At 44.5% G+C, this 26436-nt stretch overlaps 1 protein-coding gene across 1 annotated transcript in view; it reads left to right on the forward strand.

Moving 5' to 3' along the window:
* The window catches only part of ci (transcriptional activator cubitus interruptus), a 77451-nt gene extending 52801 nt beyond the window's left edge, over positions 1–24650 (forward strand). The window contains exons 3-13 of the mRNA XM_075693668.1: positions 2732–2842; positions 3502–3684; positions 5608–5789; positions 7061–7282; positions 9495–9644; positions 14019–14183; positions 16815–17072; positions 18845–19033; positions 19689–19851; positions 20445–20549; positions 21540–24650. Coding sequence (XP_075549783.1) covers positions 2732–2842; positions 3502–3684; positions 5608–5789; positions 7061–7282; positions 9495–9644; positions 14019–14183; positions 16815–17072; positions 18845–19033; positions 19689–19851; positions 20445–20549; positions 21540–24274 — 4463 coding nt within the window. The 3' untranslated portion in view covers positions 24275–24650. The remainder of the gene's footprint in view (positions 1–2731; positions 2843–3501; positions 3685–5607; positions 5790–7060; positions 7283–9494; positions 9645–14018; positions 14184–16814; positions 17073–18844; positions 19034–19688; positions 19852–20444; positions 20550–21539) is intronic.
* The last annotated feature ends 1786 nt before the right edge of the window (positions 24651–26436 follow it).

Raw genomic sequence — 26436 nt, forward strand, 5'->3', positions numbered from 1 at the left:
ACTTATTAAGGTCTCTCTTAGTTACAGTAGATAAATTGGTGCTGTGAGCTACTTGGTGGCCGAAAAGGAACGGGAACTCTATGACCGGTTAAACTTAAAAAAAAAAAATTAAGTATGCCACATCTTCGAGAAAAAAAAAGCCGAAGCTTCGGCTGAACCCCATAGTTGAGAGTGGGAGTGGGAGTATATCTAGGTTAGCCTTTCGTTCCTTTCTTTTTTTCTTCTTTTTAAATAATGCGAAATACCCGCCCCGGTTGCTTAGTGGTTATGCTGTTGGGCGGCTGAGCACGAAGTCGCGGGATTGAATCCCGGCCACGGCGGCCGCATTGCGATGGAGTTGAAATGCAAAAAACACCCGTGTACTTAGATTCAGGTGCACGTTAAAGAACCCCACGTGATCCAACTTTCCGGAGTCCCCCCCCTCGCCCCCCCTACGGCGTGCCTCATAATCAGACCGACGTTTTGGCGCGCAAAACCACCGCGATTTAATTTTTAAATAATGCGGAATGTTCCAGGTGACCATGTTCGCGAATTTCACGTCCCCTCCTCTTCCAGCCACACGTGCTTTGCCGCACACGCAGAGTGTCGCGGCGACACGGGCTCGTGGAATCTCGCGAGGCGGGACCACGTGACTCGTGCGATCGAGGCTACGCCCCTGCAATCTTAACATCTGGCTCGTACCGCCCGCGAGCCGCTCGGTGATTAGGGGCCCGCGTGATCGCTGGCTGGTCGATCGGTGCCCAGGTTTCGTCTGGAGGCCTCCTTCTGTTTTTTTTTTCTTCGCATTTTTTTCTCTGAACAGATAGGGGCCCGCAAGCGGCCGTCTGCAGTCGGCACTCTCCAAAAAAATGGCGATAGGAGGCCATCGTTGCTCTGAGATTTGTCTAGCGACCTCATTTATCACAATAGTGGTAACCTCAAACGCGTGACACTTTCAGTGCGTTTGTTATTTGGTTGGATTGCTGAAAGGCATACATGTTTAAAAAAAAAATAGCAAAGGCACCAAATAAATCCATGCAGAGCCCTTTTTGGTGCAGCTACTGCAACGAATGAAATTGTGCACCTTTTTGTGTGACTGCCGCGGCACAACAAAAGAACACTTCTGCTCCAATTTTTTAATGTATGTTCATCGCGAGCACGTGTTCGTGGCGGGTGCACGTGACTGCCGGTTTGTTTCGATGTGGTTCAGTGTCCCCAGAACACCGCAAGGGCCATGGGACATGCCGAAGTGGGATCGCCTTGTGACCATTGCGCCGCTGGTATCTTAAGTTCTCACACTTCATTGTATTCTGCGCCTATCGAAATGTTGCCGTCGCGGCCCTGAATCGAACCCTCGACCTCGTGCTCGCCATTAAAACGCCGCGGCCACTCTATAGTGTCACCATTGAGTAAGGGTAGAAAAACTATCTTACAATGAAACAACTACGTTAAGACTGTCACTCACCCGTGTGCTTAGATTTATGTGCACGTTAAAGAACCCCAGGTGGTCAAAATTTCCGGAGTCCTCCACTACGGCGTGCCTCATAATCAGAAAGTGGTTTTGGCACGTAAAACCCCAAATACTATTATTATAAGACTGTCACTACAAAAACTGTTTAAAAAAAGAAAAAGAAAATGTCAGCTAGTAGAAAAACATACATGCAGTCACATATGCGCATTTATTAGGTAATAGTAATAGAACTAACAAAATTAACAAGACAAAGGAGCCCGAAGGAATCAGTGCAATTACTGTGGGTTAGAAACGCGATGAGGCCAAGACAAAGCTTAGCAAAGTGCAGTATTGTCTTATATCAGCTGGCATGAACATATTGTAATTTTTTCATGGTCGGCGACGAAGGCCATTCGGTCTACAGTTTTCACAAGATTCTCAGCTTTGCGAGAGCTGATGAGTTGAATACTGTATTACAATTTGTATTAGTAGGTGATTAAAGCAAATAATTAATAAAACTTAACTGGATAGTTTATATATTTTATGTGAACCTAACATGTGTTCTCTAAGCCCCCTGTTCCAAATGTGCTCGCTTCAATACCAAGGATCACAAATTGCATACCGCTAGCCGTGCACCTACATTCGGCGACTGGAATTGAGTTGTCTGCTGTCGTGGAATGCTCTACTGTCCAGAAATTTGGAATTCTGTTTTGAATCTTGAATAATCCAGGTATTGAAACCGCTGCCTTATGGTTCATTTTATAATCAAGGTAACCATTGTTTTCCTTATTGTGCACAGTGCTTTATTCATTTCTGGTTATTGAGACTGTTTGGTCACATTGTGACGTGGATGAATGCACATGCCTACGTGTGCTAGCGTTGTGCAGTAAACAAAGTAAATTATTGTTGACCCGTGAACTGCTACTACCAAATTATTACGTGCCAGAGAGGGCACTCTAATTATTGAACACAAGGACAAGTGTACAATTTCTGGTCTCTGTGTGTCTACTTCAGTGTGGGCGGAATGGCAAGAATTCTTGTGTGCCTGCTTACTGTACCATGTGCTATCATGCAATGAAGAAAACGTGGGTGGTCAGATTATTCCTCAGTGCTCGTGTACAGTCTCTCTCATTACCTGAGTGATGATTTAAAATGTTGGAAGAAATCAATAAATCGATCCATAAACCAGTCGGTTCATGTAATATTCTTTCTCCTCTCTACTGTATGGAACATGCATGCAGTACATTCACATTGACATTGCAAGTGTGTGCCCAATGTTAATGAACTGTTGGGCCTTTTCAGGAATTCACATGGATTACATCCAGCAGATGGCAGCCCTGGGCCAAAGAGGTCTTATGGACTTTCATGCAGCGAGTGCAGCGGTCACACCGGACATCGCATTCTCAGCCGAAGGTATTGTTACGCGAAATAACTCCGAAAGGCATGCATTTTTGTCTGGTCACACCCACTCTCATGGCTCCATTACCAGTTTCACAACAATGAAAACTTTGCAAATTGCAAAAAACAGCTTTTGTTATAGAGGAGACGTCTCTGCAATACAGTCTCATACGCAGCCTCACCCCCTCCGTATGAAAAACTAAAGCAAGTGCTTTTGAAACTTTCTTCAAATCTAGATTTGAAAACTACAGTGTAACATAGTAACATAATGTAACACAGTGTAACATAGTAAACCATTTGTAAAAACAAAAGATGTCACAAGTACTATATCTTGTCTATTACTAGTTGTCTATTAATAATAAAACCCCCCAAAACCTAAAAAAAAACATATATAGAGCTATCGCTCATGCCATGAGTTGCCTAAGCCTGTGGAAGTTCTGCAAGAATGCTTCTTGCCATTCAAATGCTGTGTTGTGTGTGCATACAAGAATCTGCTCTTGTGCCACATTCTTTGGCTCATGTTTAGCCAATAGCAAATTGACAGACTTGAACATTGTAAAATAGTATTTTGATTCTTTTGCAAAGCACAGCGTTGTGATTTTGCACAGTGTTGTGATTTTGTGGTTGCCCTTCTAGTTGAGTAACATTCTTGGTCAAATCTTTTCTCCTTGCAGGATCTCGGCTGGCTAGTCCCAGAGCTGGAGCGCGTGGCCGCAAGCGGGCACTCTCCAGCTCACCTTACTCGGAAGGCTTTGACATTGGTTCCATGATTCGCCTCTCTCCCAACTCTTTGGTTTCCTTCATGAATGGATCCCGGAGTTCCAGTGCCAGTGGCTCGTATGGCCACCTTTCAGCAGGTACGATATTGTGTGTTGGCGCTGCGCCCAGTGTCGCACGTTCATGTGCACATGCATGTCAGGTACAAAGGCTCTCGGTGCAGAACACTGTGCCATCACGAATATGGAACAACAGATGTGTTTGCATCATATTGCCAGAATGAATGTCTAGTGTAACCTCATGCCTATGGTATGTTAGCATTCCAATGTAATCTGTCAAATATTTACTTGTGCAGGTATGTCAAGTGCAAAGGCTTTCGAGTTCGGAAATTCATGGCATTACGAATAGGGAATAATAGATGGTAGTAAACTGCATTCTAGAACATAAATGGTGGATTATCGATGTCCTTCAGATGGAAGTTATGTCTTTCGGGTGAAAGTTATGCAATCGTCTTGTTGTGCTCGTGTGTATCAATCCTTTGGAGCCTAAACTTTGGAGCATTATTGAGAAACCTGAAAGTGGGCCATAGACTGCACAACTAGCAAAGTAACAGGAAACAATATATGCAATGAGCAGATAGAGAGCAAAGTCAATTTAAATTATGTGCTGGTTTATGTCAAAATAATGACGTGACATTGGGCAGGTCAAGTACAGGTCAAAATGACAGGGGCCTATGAATATTAAAAGAAAGTGTTTCACGTAAGAAAAATCTACAACGGTTAAAGCAAAATGTTTTATTAAAGGCATCATCGTAAAATGTACAAGCAAAAATGAAGTAAAAGTGATATTCACAGATGTTGCACAAGAAACCTCAAATTTCAAAAATATTAATCTTGATTGCACAACCTTATGTCTATGATGTGGATTCATAAGGCCTCCTGGTGCTTTTTTTTAACGGACATTAATTTTATGCGTATGATATACTGCCTGCATATGATGACATTGAGTCATGGCACAATTTTGAAATTATTGCTTGTATACCTCTTTCCCTGCAACCTGCCCCAGTGCATAGTAATTGTTATGATTTGAGTCTCCGGAATGGCCTCAACATGCTTTGTTAACTTTTGGCTGAAGTGTCTCTTGATAAGTACGATTTGTGCGCAGATTTTTTAAACTATAAAACCACAATTGAAAAGTAATTTGAATGTCACTGCATTTATGTAATTATTTTTCTCTCTACTTGTTGTGCATTCATATTGGGAAGGCCAGAATTGGTGAGTTGTCAAAGTTCTATAGTACGTGGCAACACAAGTTGAACATTCCTTCACTGGAATTAGAAAATGTAATGGACTGTTGTATGGGCTGCAACAATTAGTTGTGGTGCAATGTATGCAGTGTCCACGTCTGACGCATGCCTGTGGGCTTTCGGAATGCCATATCTGTGACATAAGCGGCAACTATTTTGAATGTGTTATTGATATATTGCTGGCATGGTGTTGTTTACCATCAGCATGCTTATTTTGCACTATGTGATAGTCACATCATTATCATGGCTGATTAGGCAGCTTAGGGTGTTTGCATTGATCAACTAACTACATGGAACACATGTCATCAGGCATTGTCCTGTGGCCATTATTCACAGTATTAAATGGGAATGCACTTAGTGGGTGCAGCACCATGCAAAAAAAAAAAAAAATCTGGTAACAAATTTTGTATGAATGCCTTTTGATTAATGTGAGAAGCTTTTGATGCACTTCTCTGGAGTTACTGCTATGCACATGCTGCTAGCTTTTCATAAACTGCGCATCTACCTTTTGTGATCTGCGGATAAATACTGTTCTTAGAAGACCTTGGGTCTCAAGCTGGTATAAAGCATATTGCTGTATACGCATGATGCGTAGCTCCTTGCAGTTCTAACTGATACATTATGTAGAAAGGAAGGCCGCACAAGGGCTTAGCCATACTTCGTGCATGACGATTTGTAATAATGCACACTTTTTTTTTTCATCTGTCAACTTAACATCTGATACATAATAGTTTGTCCTTCCATGATTCTCCCACAGGCACACTTAGTCCAGCAATGAATATGGGCACCCCTACTGTGGCAAGCCACCTGCAGCAGCTTCATCAGCTAAACCAGTTAATGAGGCCACTGCTGTTGCCCGGGGCTGGTGCCTTTGCACCTCAGACCATCCTACCTGCACCAGTTGTCCTGGGTGCTCCGCAAGGCAAGGTCGACACAAAGGTGAGCACGCATCTCCTTTTCTTGCTCCCAGCCGACAGAGCATGTCTGTGTTGGCTCTCTGCAGCGAACTGAGAGACTCCGAGCCTAACTAAAAAGCCCACCTGATGTGTTCATTTAGCACGCTATCGTCTTTGCCTTCATCATTATCTTCCTTTATTTTCACTTAAGGGCAAACACCTCTCAACGATCTCCGATTACTCTTGTCTTTTGTCGGCTGGCTTCTCCAATGCTTAAAGACTGCCTAATCTCATCATACAACCCAATAATTTGCTTCCCTCGGTCGCATTTCTGTTCCATTGACACCCATACTTCCAGTCTAGTTATGTGCTCTGTGCATTGCTTGACTGGCCTAACTCTTTTCCTCTCTGTCTTCCCTTTTCGTACTCTTGCAGTTGTTATTCTTCATTAATTTGTACACTTCTATAATTTGATCTGACATCTTTTATAAGAAAAGTGATCTCTTGTTTCTCAATGCAATTCATAGTAGAATGAATGAGCAAGGCTCATTATACATCCTGCTTTTCTTTTTTGGTTATGCAGATTTCTTAGAGGTCACCTGTGGCAAATAGCACAATGCTGCTACTTCAGTCAGTTTATTTGAGATGCACGCATTACTTGCACGACATATCAGAGTGGCCAGCAAGTCTTTCTTCCCAGCAATTGAGAGAAAAAGATTGTTCAAGATACCCAGGCTGAAAATGTGTGGCAGGATACATAGGTGTTTTTATGGAGAAGCTCTCCGTACACACACTTTATGAAGCCTACTAATAGTAAAGCGAAGGACCGCATAGAATCAGTTTGACATAAACTGATATATCTTTATTTCTAACGAAAAAGATGAAGTGAAAGAGGGCATTTTCCAAACCTGTGGCCTCCTCACGAAGCATGCTATGCTGTACCAATTGAGCTATGGTAACAGCTGTCTGTGTGTTCACTGTTTTGTGTACTGCATGTGTTTGTAGTAGTAGCCAGCACCACTCAATTGTTGTGGTGGTAGTGGGACATTAAGGTAATCATAAGGTACGTGTATTATATGATCTAGGAGCAGGCAGCTGGCTAATAACTCAAGATATTAAGACTTTCGAGTAACCATGCATATGCAGTTGAATTGCGTTATGATGTCGCATCGAACACAAATATTTTCGCTATATTGGATAGTCATTATAAGCATATATGCGTTATTTCGTTAGATCCGTGTTCTTTATATTGGGGTTTGATTATTATGAATGTCGGCAATGCATAATGTTGTACCCTGTCTTCTGGTGACGCAGGATGTTGCCAGTGGCCGGGAGACAGCCAGCAACATTGTGAGCAGCACGGTGGACACGGAAGAGGCCCGGCGACGAGTCAAGAAGGAAATCGACGGTGCTTCGGTAGACGATGACCGGGACGGCTCGGGGGACATGAAGGACGAACCGGGCGACTTCATCGAGACCAACTGCCACTGGAAGGAATGCACGCGCGAGTTCCCCACGCAGGACGATCTGGTCAAGGTGAGCACCTCCCCCCGCCCACACTTCACGTCGGGCATTGTGCAGTGCCTGATGCAAGGGCATTGTGCGCATACTTTGGTGCCATACTTTCACCGTAAGCACCCTATAAAATATAATGTTATGATCACAAGTAAGAACAGGGGACTGTTCTTTCCTAAAACCTCTTCCTTGACGAAAATTTACTTGTAGCTTTTGTTTTTACCATTACTCTTCTGTGGAGTTTTGCCACTTTCCTAATGTTTGGTGTTGAAAGAGAATGTCGATGCGCTGATTGCTCCCAAATGCAAAGGTGCACTTCTTGGCACATGCTAATGTGATTGTTGGTACCGTATTTACACGATTGTAAGTCGACTCGAATGTAAGTCGACCCCCCCATATCGCTTGACCGGAAAAAAAAAAAAAAACCGAGGGCGCATTCGATAACGAAAATTTATTAGTAGCTGACATGGTCATTGGACTACTCGTCTTCACTAGTGCTGCCATCGTCATCGTTGCTGCGGTTCCACAGCGCGTCGTGGTCCAGCGAAATTTCAAATTTGGCAAACGACCGCACCAGGACATCTTGCAGAACAGCAGCCCACGCCAAATGCACCCAACCACACGCAGCCGTCAGGGAGGCTCTTTTGACAGGTCCGGTTGGCGTAATTTCGCAGTCTTCTGCCGCCAGCCACTCGTTGTACTCACGGCGGAGCAGAACCTTAGAATTAAGGCGGAGGTCCGGGCTTATTTCATGACCGCGTCGCACTTCACTGGCAGGGACCGATCATGCATTTCAGCGACGTACGCCGCAAGCTTAGCCTACAGCTCCGGAAAGCGTCCATACTTCGGCACGTGGGAAATTTCTCACTTGCCGTCACACAGGTGAAAATTTTGCTTCGCTGCAGTCGCCACTCTCGCACCACCCGTTTAGAAACATCGAAATTGCGGCCCGCTGCGCAGTGATTTGTTTCTTCGGCGTAAAGGATGGCAGCCCTCTTGAACGCTGCTGTGAACGAGTGCCGAAAGATTAGTGGGCCTGCAGCACTCATGACGACTTGGGAAGCGTAGAAGTAGCACGTAGCCGAAGTGGAGCGCGTCAAGAAGTTAGTCAAACCAATACCAATGCCTTTAAACAGAGAAAGAGAAACCCGCGAGCGGTGTCTGCTCTTCCATGAACTATCGATACTCCCCGCAAACGCCGCCGTTCTGAGGGTGCCGCCGTTCTGAGGGTGCCGCCGCAAATGGGAACAGCGGCGCTTTTATCAACTATCGACACCCCCCCCCCCCCATGAGTGTTGCATGCACTGTAAGACTGTCAAAAATGTTGAAAAACCCTTCCGAAAAGCGAACAAACACGCGGGATAGCGAAAAGATACGGGTAGGGCCATAGAGCAAACATAAATTTGTAACTACGTTGTAGCTCTCGTTGGTATGGCTTTTCTTGGCGGGGCCATGTTTTGGTTTCGATTGTAAGTCGACCCCCCGACTTCAGACTTTCAAATTTTAAAAAAGGGGTCGACTTACAATCGTGTAAATACGGTATTTGTTCACAGTGAAGGTACGAGAAGAGGTCTTGCCCTTATGCCACAATTGAAAGTAGGCAACAATGATGATTTGGGATTGTATTAGTTGGAGTGTATAGGTGTGGCCAGCATAATGTTTCTTACCTAACTGACAATCTTTGTGTCCTTTTCATCCATTTCATTTTGTGACCAGTGATATTTCATCTGCATTGTAGTTTATAATTTTCTTTCCTTTAAATGATGACAAGCTTTTCTTGTTCTTGCTTTGCCTCCACCTTGCATTTGCTGATTTGCATTCCTTACTTTACATCTGTTGTGCTTCGTATTATGTGCTTTTGATTCTTTTCAGTGTGATTGCCATAATATACCTTTATATGACTGTGAGCAATATTTTTGTTTGTTTTCTTTGTTCGCAAAAATGACTGGTTTTATTTCGCTAATTTTGCTCTCGTTTTACAAGTTATGCAGCTGCCAAATTTTTTTATTCTACTTTTATATAGCCCTCTCCCTCACCCTCTTTTATATAGCCCTCTTTTACAAGCAAAGCCTCGTAGTAGGTTTCGTAGAAATACATTTAATCAAATGAATATGAATATAATGAACACATAAAAAAAGAAAGCAGAGAGGACCTTCCCTTCGTCAGCTGCTTGGCTGTGGTGGTCTTGCACCCTATGTTGTCAAAGCACTCAACAATGCTTCCTTTCTTACAGCACATCAACAACGACCACATTCATGGCAACAAGAAGTCGTTTGTGTGCCACTGGAAGGATTGCTCGCGAGAGGAAAAGCCATTCAAGGCACAGTACATGCTAGTTGTCCACATGCGTCGCCACACAGGAGAAAAACCTCACAAGTGTACTGTAAGTGTGCCAATCTTTCAAAAACCTTTGTTATTACTAGAGTGAGACCTCATTAAAGTGGCACATGCCAGCGTGAATGTGTGGATAAATTTGTACTCATAAAATGTCCTTGCCAACGTTCATAGAAATGCATGGCGAAAGATACTCATCAATTCGACAAAAATTTGGTGTGCAGTGGTGAATTCTACATTGGGTGCACATTGCACGCAGTGTGTGGAATTCTGGAAGCATAGCGGGTTCAGATGCATATTGGTGTCACAGTTGACAGCATTGTGACTTTACTGACACCCAGCAGGTGACATTGCCAGTACAATTCGAAACAGTCCAGTCATGTACATTTCACATAACAAAGTAGAATTCGTGAAGGAATTGAAACATGGGAAATAGGCTTTAAGAGGTGTGGATTGCAGCTTTTGCGAAGAGCGTCACAACTATGAACACATGTACTCGTGAATGACACAATACTACTTGCAAGCTGTCTGTGCTGACAGCTGCATCAGTTAGTTCCCACAGCTTGTGTTTGAGTCCTCGCAAGCAAAAGCTGCTACGCTAAGTGTATACGCTTGAGCTTGCCTGTGCCTCTAGCATTGGTAATTATCAGCACACAGCAGGCAGATGCTACTTTTGACCACTCATTTACATGTTGCTGCAGATCTGAGCTCTGTACTAAACATTGCCTCACTTAGTTTTCTTTGAATGTTCAATCGTTCAACATGTTTTGCTGGTCGCATAAAATGCTGCTTCACATGCTTTTAACGAATGTAGTGTTGTGCAAATATTCGGATTTTCGAATGGTAGTTTCGATTATTATGCAATTCGATATTTGCTTTGGGAGCAGCTGCAATATTCATGCTTTTGGAAGTGTTGACAAACTCACAGTCGCGAGTTGGTTTACTGACTAATACAGCCAATGACCCATTTTCCGGACGCCAGATTTTTCGGACATGCCCGATAAGTTGGAAGCCTTCGTGGCATCACCATGGTACTCCATAGAGTCAAAGTACAAGAACGTTTGAAATTTCAAACGCAAAAATTCTGGACTTGTTGCCACGGCCGCAGGTCCCAAATGGCATTGACCGAAGCCACCACTGCCGTCATTTTGATTATCTCGTCCACCTCGAACAGGCAGTTGTAGCCACTACCGCGGAAACGCTAGGCGTAGCTACTTCGACGTTTGCTACTAAGCTTCTTGCTGTCCGGTGCGGTGTTTTCCACTGAACAATTTCGCTGTTAGCATTGGCACGGACTCCGCCTTCGTAATCCTCATCAATATCTTGGCAGCTCGGGGAGCACGACACATTGCATAAAACCGGTTCCCAAAAATCTGCATCGCCTCAATGCAGCATTGTTGCGCGGTGAAGCATACGCGAACTCTTGTGGTGAAGCACACCAAGAGCAGGAAGAGGCAATTGTCATGGGAGACAGTACGTATTTCTTAATTGTACACATGCGCACCCACAGTCTCCTGTCACAGTACGAGCACCGATATGCCTAATAAGTGTACTGGCAAGCCTTCAGAGCTATTTGGACGTGCCTGTGGTGATTTGAGCCCTTGAGGGCAGTAAAAGGCACACATTCGTTTTTTTGAACTGCCCAATTTTTCAGACGTTTTCGCAGCCCCTAGGGAGTCTGAAAATTGGACGGTAACTGTTATCAGTAAAGCAGAATTTTTAAAATGAAAAGTCTGACACGTTCGGCAATATTGTATAGATATTTATGTTGGTGGGAGCTCGCAAATATAATAATTGCTGTCATTTCATCAACCTTATTAAACAATGGGCGTAAGAAACTGAGCAACGACCTCCAGATACGCCGGTATACGCCGGCGCCACCTTTGACACTTTTGGCACCCCGGTTGCTCACACTCTTTTCTCACCACCGCCGTGTCCAGACACCAAGTTAGTAAAACATGTTTCAGATAAAAATAAATACCTTTAAAAATTTCTCATAAGCTTCATAATTTCTCAGAAACTTTTGTTCGTGAAAGAAATCATAACCATTTAAAAAAAATGTTAACTATAATATTCCGAAAGAAAGCGATAAGACGAGTGAATGACATCACCTTTGTCAATATGGCGAAAGCTTGGCTGTTCAGAAAGATTGACTTGGAACGACAGCGTGAAAAATCCACTTTGGCAATATATCTCAAACTTCCCACTGAAAACAAAGCCCAGTGTTTCAATAAATAAGTCGTACTTGAAGTATTTGTGGAATCATTCTCACAAGTTACACCACTTAACCCCACAAAGTTCAAACACCATTGCTTGTCAGAGAAAATTAAAACAACTTGCTCTCATGTATTTCTGGTTATGGAGAGTACGTAGGTATGAAGAAAACAGCAAAATTATAATTGAGTAATTAATTCGTATACTTAATTATTAATTAATTTGCTGGACTATCCACAACTTAACATTCCCTCCAGAATATCAAAAAGGCTAGTATGGGCTGTACATTGGGTTTACAGCACTAAATCAGACTTTTCAGGCATCAAATTCAGCATTTCAGAAATGATACATTGGGCTTTGTGGGGTTAATAATTCCATATATCCAATTATTATCTTGCCACTTCACGGCCAAGATTTTTGAATGGCAACTATTCAATTAGAAAATATTCAGGCAAAATTACTATTTGCTTTTAATTCAATTTGAACTCGAAATATGCTATTTGCACAATCCTAAACGAATGGTTTCTTTGGTTTTAGTTTTGATGGAATTGTCACTAAACAAAAATTTTGTGGTTAATGCATGATAGTTTTGTTGAGCTCAAAAGCTTTATGGTTAAATTTTTTTATGAAAGGCTAATTGCCTGAGATGTCGCGCTGGAAGGAAGCCGGATACTTTTCATTGATCAATGTACTGCCCTATAATCAAAGATCTTACACAGGTACTTGATACTTTAGTTGAGAGTGGGCATGTACTGGGCACTTTTGTTGATAATCTTGAGCAGTTGGGCCCAAGGTGGGCAGTTGGAGATTTGGAATGTTGGGCAGAGTATCCACAAATGGAAGGAAAATGCATTTGGGGTTGGCAAGGGATAAGATTGTGTGATCGAGTCGGGAAATTTGGAAGTATAAGTATGATGCAGGACAGGGGTAATTAAATATCGCATCAAGAGGTCCTCGTCCAGTGGAGGGTATTAACATACTAAAATGATAATTACCGTGGACCCTCTTTAAACGGAACTTTAAGGGACCAGGGAAATTGATTCTGTTTATCAGGAGTTCCACTTACTTCGAGACATTGCAGAGGATTGCATGAACACAACGCAAACCAACCATGAGAATGATATCCCGTTTCAGTGGCAGTTACATTTAAGAGATTTCCGTTTATTGAGATTCTGCTGTAATTGAACGAAACAAAATCTGAAGTTATTCAAAACTTCAAATATGAGTCGTATAGTGTTTGCTATTCGATTAAAACTATTCCATTTGAGAGCTCGCAGTGCAAATGTAGGGGATAACTACATGTATTAGACTCTGCAGGGAGAAAGCCAGATGCAAGGAGTGATGACTGATTCAAACGATTTTGCTGCAGGGAAGTTGCATTGCTGTGGAGCCTCACTATGTAGTTGCCGAAAGAATGCACGAAGTAGCTAACTTACGCCAAAATATTTCCAGCCATTCAAGAAGGACTCTACACCTTTAGGTAGCCTATGAATCAGCTTTGTTGAGTTAAGAAACCCAATATTTATCATTTGAACAGTGTCACAATGTTTGCGTACCTTTAAACAGTGTGTGGTGCTGTATTATAGTTTTACACTTTGCTCTTACAGCTTCAGCTTCTGGTCACATGTTGTTCCTGTGTTTCGTTACTATCATTGTCATAGTGTGTCAGATATTTTTAGTTGCTTCTTATTTCGAAGTACTTCAATTTACTGGAAGTTCAGTTGTTAGTTATACATGTATCAAATAATGTAAATAAGCATTCATCCTCTTTATTTATTGGCAAATTGGCTCCACACAACCTCTATATTTCACTTTCGTTAGAAATAAGAAAATATTCCGTTTGATAGGGTATTTGCATATTTTTCTTAAATTTTCATAATCAATTCATAAATTTAATTATTCAAGGACCCCTATTTAATGTAGGACAATGATGGAGCTGTATTACCACATGTCCTCAACGTTGATGGTGCTTGCCTGCTATCTGGCAAAGTAATTTCGAAATGCTGTAGGATCTGCATCTGTGGCGCTCTGTAAGTTGAAGGCTTCCTTATTCTCTCTCTGTCAAAAAGCTTTATTGCAAGGCTATCTGGAAAGTGGGGAGGCGGCTGACTAAATTAATCTGCCGTAAGTTGTCCTCTTCACTTCGCATTTCACTTTTTTTGGTGGCACCCTTTCAAGTAACGTGCTTTCTTGTTTCTCTCTAAAACAGTTTGAAGGTTGCTCGAAAGCCTACTCTCGCCTGGAGAACCTCAAGACACACCTGAGGTCACATACAGGTGAAAAGCCATACATGTGCGAATTTCCCGGATGCACCAAGGCCTTCAGCAATGCTTCGGACAGGGCCAAGCACCAGAACCGTACCCATTCCAATGAGGTGTGCATCCTTTCGATTGTTTCTTTTTTTCTTTTTCTAAACAGTAAAGTCAAGGAGAGTTCCAGAGCAGTCCTTGTGCGGCAACACTGAAACATGGCACTGTGGTTACTGTATCCATTATCAGAGGGTAAACACCTAGCAAAACACACACAGCCTGTGTAGTGGAAACGAAGGGTTTGTCTGACCAGGGCATCATTAAATATGCACAGCCAGACATCTGCAATGAACAATCACTAAGAACAGTGAGTAGTGCAGCCTGCATCACAGTCCCCCAAAAATTGGAGGACGCTTAAGCTTCGCCTACAAGAGTAGAACGCGATAGCGTTATCGCACCCCGTTCGCTCCGCCTACTCAAACGATCTATGTGAGCCAAACAGCCGGGCCGCGACGCGCCATGAAGGCGGACGCGATCATGGGGCGAATGGCATGCCACATTTCGGGGCAGCGCCGTACATTGCGAGGAGGGGGTCTTCTGTGCTTGCTGCAAGATGGCTCTGCGTGTGCGCATAGCGCAGAAGAAATGTAGCGGAAACGTACTTTGCTACTCGTGAAACTGCGACTTCTGTAATTTACATGGTCATAATTATCGATATACACCGCAGTATAACTTTCTACGGCACGTTTCGAAGGCAACACCGCATTCACTAGAGGCGATTGTGTCCCGCTTTGAACGATTGAACTCGTGGCTGAGTGGTAGCGTCTCCGTCTCACACTCCAGAGACCCTGGTTCGATTCCCACCAGCCCATCTTGCAAGATCTTTTTTATTTATAAAGTGCCTTCTGAGATTTATCGCTCACGGCCAACGCCGCTGACACCGGCCTTTCTGTGACACGAGCTCCTTAATGCTGTCGCATTAAAATGGCCGTAGGGCCACAGGGCCGAAACGTGCAGCCAAGCGCTTAAATTGGTAGAGCTGTTGCAGGTACAGGAACACCCTTAGAACATGCCTCAGATTCTTAATGCATAATGGTACTAAGTTCAGATGTAGTGTTTGCAAATTTTTGAATTTGGCCAGCTGCAAACCAGACCCCTGAGGCTTTTAAAGGATTTGAGAACTGCCTTACACGCCGTGTTTGATGAGCAATTTGGTTGTAGAGTAATGAGTTAGTTGATGTACAAATGTATTTACATACATCCATGATGTCTTTTTTAATGTTTCTGTACTGTGGATTCTCCCTTTTCGCACCCCTATTTGAGATGCTGGTAGTATTTTGGTGGCAGACTAAAGTGCCAAATTCTATGATTGTCACTTTCAATGCCTCTATAACCTAGTGAAATTGTGGCTGTTGGGATTGGGGGTAAGGTAACTGATCGTATATCTCACTGGAATAGAATGCAAACCCTGGGAAAGAAAGTACTAGAACGTTCATTGCCTCTACAGATTTGTGTGTGACACTGTTGTGACTCATTCAAAGATAGTTCTGGTGCTAAAACCATTCATGTCACCTGGTTATGTGACATTAGGTGAGAGATCGTGAAATTAATTTCTTCCTTTTCATGTTTCATTCTGCCCTAATAATACAGAAAAGTACTACAGCTCAAAAGAGAACATGCTTGAAATGCGATGCCTGTTTTTCACTCTGTGTCCTGCCATCCTCTCAAGAACATGTATTACACATGTTGAAATGTTCAAAGTGGGCAAAAATGTGCACCCACATGGAGGCAGCATTAAGGCAACAATTGTTACTTTCAAGAAGATCGAAATGCTTGCACTGCTGCAAGTGTGCCAACAACACTAAGGGAATTGCACACTATTCCATGGCTAGCTATGATGCTGGAGTCAAACGTGATCTGTCGAGTGGTGTACTGACATTGTTCTTGTACTCTTAATATTTATCAAAGCCCGCTGTCACTATACGAGATTGCTGTTAGAGCAAGCCTGGATTGAGTATGTGGAAAAAATCATTCGTATTCACTATCAGTTGAACAATACGCCACCATAAGCTCAGTAGGCATTAAATGTATTTTATTTGTAATCTTAAGGTGTTAATTTGGCAGAGCTCGGAGCAGTGCAACGTCGATGGGCAGGGCAGTCACAGCTTCCAAGCACGAGAGCCATTGCTGAGCAGGAGCGCTCGACTCACTAGCATTTAGAGCCAGTAGCGCTGGACCCACTAGCGTCTCTCTTCGCTAGAGTAAGGAGTCCAGTTAGGGGTTCAGCTCAACCATTCTAAATGTGAAATTGTGGTGCAAGTATGCTTGCAGGGCAAGGCTTCACGTGGGCAAAAGAAGAGACTAGGACACAGTTCTAGCCTCTTTGTTCTAGTCTCTACTTTCATCCACCTGAAGTCTTGCACTGTAAGCATACTTTTAAGGATGACCCACCAACTAGCTCAGTGGTGTAACCTACTATTAATAAGGTTTCGCTGTATTGCTCTAGCTAAGAGTGTATTGAACTACCTGCTTGCATGTCAAGTCACACGTTGATATAGCCGACGCTTAACGCCTGTTCCTGGTTATTTAAATGTTCTAAAATGAAATTTTGGATGTTACATTGCATACGTGTTTATTAGATATGAGCAAAGAGTGCAGAATCCGATAATCCGAATAGTCTAAAGGGACGTGTTGACTCTCATGTATGCTGCGGTCTGTAACCTAGGTAACAGCAACGTTTCTCAACATTCTTTCAGAAACCTTACGTGTGCAAGGCTCCTGGCTGCACCAAGCGGTACACGGACCCGAGCTCATTGCGAAAGCATGTGAAGACGGTGCATGGGGCGGAGTTCTACGCCAACAAGAAGCACAAGGGCTCTGAAGGTGGCTCTGGAGACGGCAGCGGGGCACTCAGAGATGGCATGGATCCCGCCGCTAGCAGCGAGGGCAGTCCCCGCTCTGATGATGGTGCCAGCAAGCTTGCCAGTGTATCCAGTCCCAGCGTTAAGTCGGAGGTGAGCACAGCTGCTTTGAACGGTGGGCGAGCCCTGGCCTCGTTCGTGTATTGGTGTTGCATTGTGATTACTTTATATGCGTGGCGAGCTGAGACCTCATTCTTACTTAATTCCTTAAAAAGCAACTGCCCACTTCGTCCTTGCACCTGGGCACACTAATTGGTCTTTAAGAAGCAGGAGTGCAGCTACTTCTGCTTAAGAAATAATGTCCAGAGAGGTCCAGGCCTGCAGGCTGCCTCTCTTGCCTTGGAAGTAGTAAAACCTCGGTAATTCGACCCTTGTTAATGGACAGCTCACTGGCAAAAACAAAATAAGATATGATGGGATGTGCGCGCGGTAGTAATAAGCCTGTCTCAGATGAAGTCGCAAGACCTTCTTCGCTGTGAGCTCTAGTAAGTGACGAGATGATGAGAAGTGCAGCTTCCACGCTGCTTTTGTTCAAAATATAAGCACGATTGGCCCATTCATGCAGTAAATAAAAGCGTGTGGACATAGTGAGCATTTGCGTATTTTTTTCTTGATACCTTTGATAATTCGACATTTGGTTAATTTGCACATTACTTTCGGTCCTGTAAAATGTGAATTAGTGAGATTTTACTGTGGTAGATGGTGCTGAAGTGCAATAAATTGCATCAATAACTTTGTTAAGGCACTGAGAAGACAAAACACTGTTCCAAAAAGAAAGAGCTACATGAGCTTAACAACAAATAGCTGTCTTAGTCGCCCTTGACACTGATCATGTTCTTGTTTGGACCTTCAAATCCCTTGACAATCACATCTTACAGGAACCTGAAAACTTTTGCAAGGCCGTCATTCTATTCACTAAAAGCATCTCCTCTTTCACGAGTACTGAACCATATTTTCATACTTGTATAAACTACTGAAATAACATCCATTTCTTGCATCTCAAAGTATGAGACTTAGCAAGTGTAGAGGTCGAGAAACATATTTTAACAATCCTAAAATTGGTCTGAAAATGGCACCCTGGCGCCATTGGCATTATCGGGACATAGTATAGTATAGTACTTATTTTGCCAGGACGAAAACAGTGCCTACAAACACCCAAGCAATAAATGGGGTACCTTGTAAATCTGTTGACCCTATTAAATGTGCTTCTTAGGAGATGTGTACTTTGGCAATGCAAGACAAGACTACAAGCTGTTTAGCCTCACACACAATGTAGCCAACAAAGCTCGTGTCAAAGGAAGTCTGATGTTTACATTTACAAAACTGTGACTAAATTTTTTCGTGGCCATACAGTATAGGCATATGTAACAGCCACACTTGTACATATTACTCCTGTTTATGTTGCAACCCTAACATTGTAGGGCCTAAGTAGTGCCACAGCAGTAGTTGTGTAAAGTCTAAGCCATTGTGGTAAATCATTGCACTTTGTAAAATGCTGCTGTCTTCTATTCAAGCTTGAATAGGTGTCCGACCATTTCGTTGTCCGACCATTTAGTTGAGTTGAGTTGAGTTTAATGGCACATAAGCAGCTTACGCTATCATGCGCCAAACACTAGGTATGGTTTTTTTTTAAAAAGTTGGGACACCTCAGTGATTGTCCGACCGTTTAGTTTAGGGAAGACAGTCATGCCAAAATTTAAGAAAGCCTCAGACAATGAGGAAAAAAAAAGAAGGATTTAATTTTGTGTAGTTGCCACGTCCCAACATTCTGCTCGTGATCACATTGCTGTGTATTATTTTAACAAAAGCACATTCTGTGTCATCCCCTGTAGCGTCTGCGTGGCAATTTGTCTTTGCTTTTGCAGGACCAGGGCTCCCCACAAAATGACAGCAGTCCCTGTGAAGAAAGCACCACGGATGGCCTTGGGTCATTCGATCAAGGCTCATTGGATGCTCCGATTAGTGACAACAGTGTTTCCACCACCTGTGGCCAGCTGGAAGCCCTTGACACTAATGACAATGCTTGGGATGTCATGGACCCTGCAGATCTCGAGGTAAGAGTCAAAGGTTTCCTACAGTCTCCTTGCAATACCTGCATGTCGCTACAGGTCTTTCTAAGTCAGTGGCAAACATAGCCATATGTGTAGCATATATGGCAATAACCTATGCCTCTCTTTATAAATAAAATCTGCAGATAGCCTTGCAGTTATGCGTGCTTCCACTGCCGGATGTCCCTAAGCATATATGCATCACAATGGCAAGTTGCTTGTTACAAAAAGGTATCAGCACTAACAATTTTATTCTAGTAACGAATGATGCTCCTCCATATTGCCACATCAGAAGCACAAGGGTATCATTGTATCCTGAATTAAAATAAAATTAGTGCTTATAGAGATTGGATCTGAAGTTCAGCTATGGAATTGTAAAACTCAACTCAATAAAACGCTTTAAGTGGTTCCTGATCTTCATAGCTGCATGACTGAAAATGGCGCCAAGTTATGTCATAAGGAAATTTTAGTTATGGTAATGCTTAACAAGCTTTCCATACTTTTGAGCTCTTCACTGTATACTGAAGTGTTAGTCCTCTCTCTGCTCTGTTTGTGCATAGGGGGCATGTTGTGTTAAAGGATGTCGAGCTGCGTTGCAATTATTTTTACTCCTACATTATTAAGGGCATGTAAAACATAATCGGCGCTCATGTTCTTTCAGGTTGACGAGTTTGCAGCAGCAATCACCTGCGCAGTAACGTCATCCGGCAACCACACAGAAGCTGAGAGGAATGCCCACAACCGGCTGAGAGGGAAGCTGCATGCCCCGTTCAAGAATATAGGAGGCGGCTCATATGTACCTGGGCCACACATAAGTGAAATAGGCAAGTGCTCACATCTCAGCTTAGTAGGCAGCTTCAGTAGAACTTCGTTGATACATTATGCCATGGTCAGAAAAAGAAGAAATGCAAGGACTGTACTTGGAGCAGTGATGTGCAAGATGATTGGTGTAATGTTAAACACAGAACACATTTAAACACCGAAACATGAAAAATGCTTCTGTGTTAAGTAGGCACAGGTTAGTTAAGTCTCCCAGTCCTGATTGTTCTCCAGAGAATTCTCCAAACTAACGAATGTTGAAAATGGACAAAGTGAAACCCAGCCAGAGGGCCATATTTTGTGAATATTATTTTCCTTCACTTTCTATTCATTTCTGCTTGTTCATTGTGCTGTATGGCCAATTTTGGCAATAATGAAAGTGTGCTAGCGGGCAGGCCCATGACATGCGGTAAGACGAATGTAAGGCGAGAAGGCTCGTTACAAAATATGCTCTCCCTGGTTTGCAAATACTACAATGCCATTATTTCTCTCCATTGTGCATTCTTATCTCTGCTGTTTGCCTGAAGTTTTGTGCGATCTTGCTGTATGCACGCTTTACCTTTTTTTTAACCAACTTTTGCCACTGTCTTTGCCGCAGGCGGACACCTGCATCGGCATGGCGGGAGCAGGCAGCCATATGGAGGCGACAACCAGAAAAGTGTGGCCAGCTTTTGCAACTCGGCAAACACAATTCAGGCTCCAGGTAATACATAATTTAGGCTATGTGTCGTTGCGTCCACAATATGCTGACCACTTTGTGGTAGCACTCTTGCAAAATGGACAGCGTATTCTGCAATGGTAGCACATTTATGGTAATATTTAACATTTTGGGGCTACTTGTTTAACACTCTAGCACTTTCTCCCTGAGCAATTCTCCTGGCGTGCCACACACTCCTTCATGGTGACTGGGTGATCAGAAGACACTAGGGTCACCCTTGTGCAGTTTTGACCTTTTGCTGTCTGCATCATTTTGTGTGGCCTTATTGCATTGGCTTTATTCCGTGTTCCAGTGACATGAGGGTGTGAGAGAACAGCTGCGCTGAGGGCAACTTGATAGGCTCTTACACCCGGTACATAACGGACACTTTGGAAAGACACAGGTGTCTTGCCAAAGACAGATATAGTAATGCAGCCGCATGCTACAGTGCTAGTGTGCTGCATGCTTTTTGTTGCATTCCCACCATATGGTACCTTCACCCAGTATTTTTTGATCAGAGGTAGCGTGGGGACATTGGAAATTACTTTTGGATGTAATATTAATGTGGTAGAAGCAACTTACTTTATTTCAAGTGATGATATGGAGGCGTTAGATGGTTTTGGTGTTATGGAACATTGTAAGGAAGGGACAATGACTGGAGCAAGGATAAGTGACTAGGTAGTGTCAGCATTCAGCAACTCTTGTTCCCTGAGCTTGTATTAGCTGAAACATGCACAATGGACAACGCCCATCATTGTACTTCCTATAGTACTCAGTTCACTTTTCTGAAGGACATTGGAGTGATGCATGCAACAAACTTGTACACTTGTTCTGCCAAAGTGTTAAGAATCCACTGTACTTTTCTGGAATCCTAAAGCATTCAATGTTTTGACACTTTATCGGCAAATGTTTTACTTTTTAAGGTATAAAACCATGAAACTTTTGTTCAAGTTGCAATGGCACCTTTGTGAAGAGAGATCTATTTTTTTTTTGCAGGTTGTACTCCTCGCCAGACCACCCTACTGATAAGTCGCAGAGGCAGCAGTACAAGCACAGTGAGCTCCTTCTACAGCAGCATGTGCTCTGACGCAAGCCCCCAGGCCTCAACTGGAAGCGAAGCCTCACGCAGTCTGGCAACCAATTCGTCATGTGACCCAATAGCCAGCGGTTGCTCTTCAAGAAGGGCGCACGATCCAATCTCCAGCCTCTCTACTCACTTCCGAAGGGTCCATATACCAACCTTGGCGAATACCTCCAACCTTGTTGTTCAGCCACAAAATGCAGCTATGACTGCCAGCCTGATGCTGCCACCCGCAACACCACAGAGCATGGAAGTGCTACATGAGCAGGAAGATTCTTCCAGTATGCAGTCGCAGTTGGGCTCACCTGGCTCACAGAACACGCAGGTTGGCGCTTGTGCTCAAGGTACAACGAGTGGTACAAGTGGTGCACCTCCCGGAGCCCTGGAGTATGGTGGTGACCAGCAACACCCCAACGAGGGAGCAGTGCTCAGCTGTGGAACTGACAAAGCAGTGGAGGAGCTGGATGACCTGGTGCTGCCAGACGAGCTCATCAACTACCTCGCGCAGAGGGAGCGTCCGGGCTCTGCCATGAGCCAAGCTGTATCCAGCGTTAGCCAGTACGATGAGATCCGCAACAAGAACTGTGGGGCAACCACTGCGAGTGGCTCTCTGAGCAATGGTCACTCGTGTTATTCTAACTCCTCTTTTGCCAAGAACAGTCATCAGCCTCATGCAAGCAACCTGCAACCGAACGCCGCATGTTCCATGGGCTCCCAGCCTAAGAGCTGTGGCAGCGGCGCATGTCCGCAGTCAGCAGGCTCCTCCGTTGCCACGGGGGGCAACCAAACATTCTATCAAGCTAGTCAGGAAGCTCTTCCGGGCTGCCAACCTGCCGGCAGCTGGCATATGCAGCAGCAGCAGCACCAAACCATCACGCAGCAACCTCACGCAGTTCCAATGGGTCACGTGCCACATGTTCCACCGCCACACCAAGTTCCTCACCAGCCTGTTCACCATTCAGGCATCCATCAAGCACTCCACGCACAGCATGCCAATGTGCCACACCAAGGTCCACATTCTCCAGGCCATCATAACCATCAGAACTCGCATCACATGCACCAACAAGCGCCTAGCTTTGGCCCCCAGCAGCAGCCTTACAGGCAAGCTCCGCAGCCAGGCCGTGTCCGCCAACCAGGATATTCAGCCTCAGTACCTTATCATCATCATCAGCAGCAGCAGCAGCAGCAATCAAGCTTCCATCCTACTTACAACATGCCTCCTCCTAGTTACTGTGATAGAAACCAATTCGGGCATGGTGGCAGCACCCAGCAGAGGTTTGCAGCTAGTGGTCAAATGGACAGCCATAGTTGTGCAGGCAGTTATAACCATGTTCAAAACCAGCCAGTGAACTGCTGTCATCAGCCACAGACAAGTCACCCACTGCCACAGGACTGCCACTCACACCAGGTGAATGGCCATGCGCCGGCCCCATTGTATGCTCAAATGCAACCACCACCACCACCACCGCCACCCTACCAGCAAAACCACTGCCAGCAGCAACATGGCAATGTGCCACACCAAGGTCCACGTTCTCCTGGCCACCATCAGAGCAGTAGCTGGTACTGCCAGTGCGGTGCAACTAGCTGCAAAAATGTGCCGCATCATCAACAGCCATCCACCCATGGCACTTACCAAACGAACCATGCGCAAACATATCAAGAAAATGGAAATGCCTACAGGCCCATGCCAAACAGTGCTGTCCACATGCCTCAACCGAATCTTGTTGTACAGCCGCAGCAGGTCTGCCACCCACCCGCATCGCCCATGAGTGCTCCACTTCCTCCGTCACCAGCTCCCCAGACGCCCTCTGTGCAGTCCGCCGTGGCCACGTATGGAACGTCTCAATCCAGCAGCTGCCAGGGAGCTTGCATGCACAGATCTCAAAGCAACCAGTGCAGCAGCTACCCGCCCTCTGCTAGAAACAGCTGTTTGGAGAAACATGCTCAATACAGCCAAGCTAGCCAGAGCCTCAGCAACCACAAATGCTCAAGGTGCAGCAACTGCTCAAGGTCGCAGCCCGAGATCCAGTGCCGTAGCGTTAGCCAGTCCTCACGTGCAGCCATGCCTCCGGACACATATCGGCGCACGTTAGAATACGTGCAGCAGTGTCAGCAGCTCGCTGCCACAAATGCCATCGAAGGACCTGCAGTTCAGGAGTTCCCGCCAGTGCCTGTTCAGCCTGCAGCAGCAGCAGTTTTGCAGCCTCAGTCTGTGCAGCCGGCCGTTCCTGCTGCTCAGCCAGTGGGTGGGGGGCCAGCAAGTGCTGTGCTGCAGCCGTCGGACACACCAGCTCAGGCGGGTATGGTCCTCTCTCCCGGTTGCAACAAAGTGACCAGCACCACAGATAAGTCGGAGGTACAGCAGTGCCACTTGGTAGAAGGACTGCAGCAACACCAGCAGCAGCAGCAGCAGCAGACGCAGCAAAGTGCAACAGAAAACTGCAACACGGTGCCATCACCTAAGGTTTCACCAAACAAAGCAACGGTCCAAAAGAACTCCGTGAACCCTGCCAGGGCCTTGAGTGCGAGAGAGAACAGACCACATCCACATTCCCCTCTCCTGTGCACCAGCAACATGGTGATCAATGACATGAGTGCGACATTGTCATCCCTGATGCAAGAGACCAAGTGCCTGCACCTGCTACAGTGAAGCGGCAGTGAGCGACAATGTTCGCTGTTTGGTTGTGGTGCGCGAGGAAGGACAGGTGTTCAAAGAGCTGTTCCACGGGAATGTAGAGAGCAACTTTGATGTGAAGACTGAATCTTGTGGTTTTTTACAAACTCAGGAATAACTTTTGCACTTGTAAATAGCTGTACAAAAAGAGTCAGCATGTGCGTTTGTTGTATCATTCAATCATGTTTCATTGCTGCCTTTATCCTTTGACACCTTGTTGCAACTTTGTCACCAGCGTTGCCTTATCAAAGTGCAATTTTTATGTACACATACTTCCAACAGCAGCTCATAAATTATTTGTTTTTTGTCCTGACGATGAAGTAGCTTTATTAAAGCTGTGCTGTTTGTCTCACTTGCTTTGGCCTTGTTTCCTTTAACTGTGAAAACCATCTCTGAGGTCGAGCCCCAGAGCATAGTGCACAGGTCTCGTTCAACTCGTTTCTTATTACAACCTGCCTCAATCCTGGCGCAACGCTTGTGCGTTGGAGTAGATTGCATATATATATTTGGCACACTTACTTGCTTTGAAAAGTGTGCACAGAGAAGACTCATGCCAGTCTATTACTGTTGAACGTCGGCATAATGAAAATGCCTATAACTACTTATTGGATATAACGAAGGAAATCGAAATTGCTTTGGCATGCTTTATTTAATGAGTGTTGTACTGCATAACAAGACCTAAAAGATGAAGAAACCAAGGAAATAACGGCATCAGCGAAGTGAATATTTGGTTGGTTGGCTACTCAAAATATGTATTCTGGTGGCAAAAATATCAAATATGTGGCCAGTGCAAGTTAAAAGGGCACGATCTGGCCATGTGTGCACCTTGTTGCCAATGGCTTTGTCTGGCTAGTGTGCAGTTGCCAAGTCAATGAGCCACTACCATGTGATCACTTGTATCACACAATTTCATATTAATCGTGCAAGACACATCTGCAATTCATTGTTCACAATACATATATTGGCATGGCAAGTCACAAATCAAAATCAATCGTAGACCCTCCGCCGGCTCATCATAGATATAATGCTTGCAATTCTTTCACACGGACTTGATCACAATTTTTTTTATTAAGCTTATGAATATCATACAGTATGTTCTCAGTTAATGGAAATCGCTTACATGGAATCGCCACTTCAATAGAACAACCGCCTTTCTAAATGTTTTGTATCTGGGCAATGCAAGATAACTTTCATTAATAGGAATCTAAATTTTCGCAAGTCCGTGAATAGAACCACAGAGCAAGCTCTGTTCTGTGTGCATCGCGAATGCACCGCCGGACTTTTCTTTCAAGAGGGAAGCGAGCCTTCCTTACTTTTATTGCTTTCTGCGAGAGAAAGGACCCGCTCCCTCCGTTCGGTTTCTGGAAGTGAACCAGTGACGACGCTTCGAGGTGTCGGGTGATGTTTCCCAGGCCTGGGAAGCGGCAACAGGGATGGAAACTGCGGTTGGAAAAGCGCGGGACGGGCGGACTCGCGCCACCGGCCCTAGAGACAGGACCACTTTCTAGGGGCTAAAACTGAATTTTGTGTATTTTGACTTGCTTTTTTGACCTTCTTAGTGTAATTAAAGTTTGTTTTAAATGTTCAACTGCGTTCGACCCGTTATCTAGCTGGACAGCGCACGCTTTGATGCCGTCAAGTGCGATCCGCGAGGCCAGCATAGTGAAAAAGTGAAGTCGACTGCCATCGGCCGCCAACTCAGCATCCGATGCAGTGGAATACGTCGCACGGCAAGACCTCCGGTTTGACCACGACATCCGCCTATTGCAAGGACACGGCATCGCCTAGAAGTTGAGCAGCTGACGGCACAAAGGGCAACGACAAGGTGGGCTCGTTTCAAATTTCATCGCTCAGGTTAGCAGGCTTCACCACATACGTCCGCTTTGAGTGAGATATGTCGTGAAGCACGCATGCCAAATTGGATCAGGACAAGCTGACGCCTGAAACGTCTCAAATTATGACAGCAGAGCATGAAGCTTCCACGGCAAATATTCGACCACAAAGAGCAACTATGGTTTCCATGAAAGCTAAAGAAACGTACCCAGATAGAAAAAATTTCCAGTTCCAGCTGGATTATTGAACCGGAACCCCTTCCCAGCTGAAAAAATTTGCAGTTGGAAATGACTCTTTTCAGCAGG

The sequence above is a fragment of the Dermacentor variabilis genome, chromosome 5 (assembly GCF_050947875.1).
Source record: "Dermacentor variabilis isolate Ectoservices chromosome 5, ASM5094787v1, whole genome shotgun sequence".
NCBI lineage: Eukaryota > Metazoa > Arthropoda > Arachnida > Ixodida > Ixodidae > Dermacentor > Dermacentor variabilis.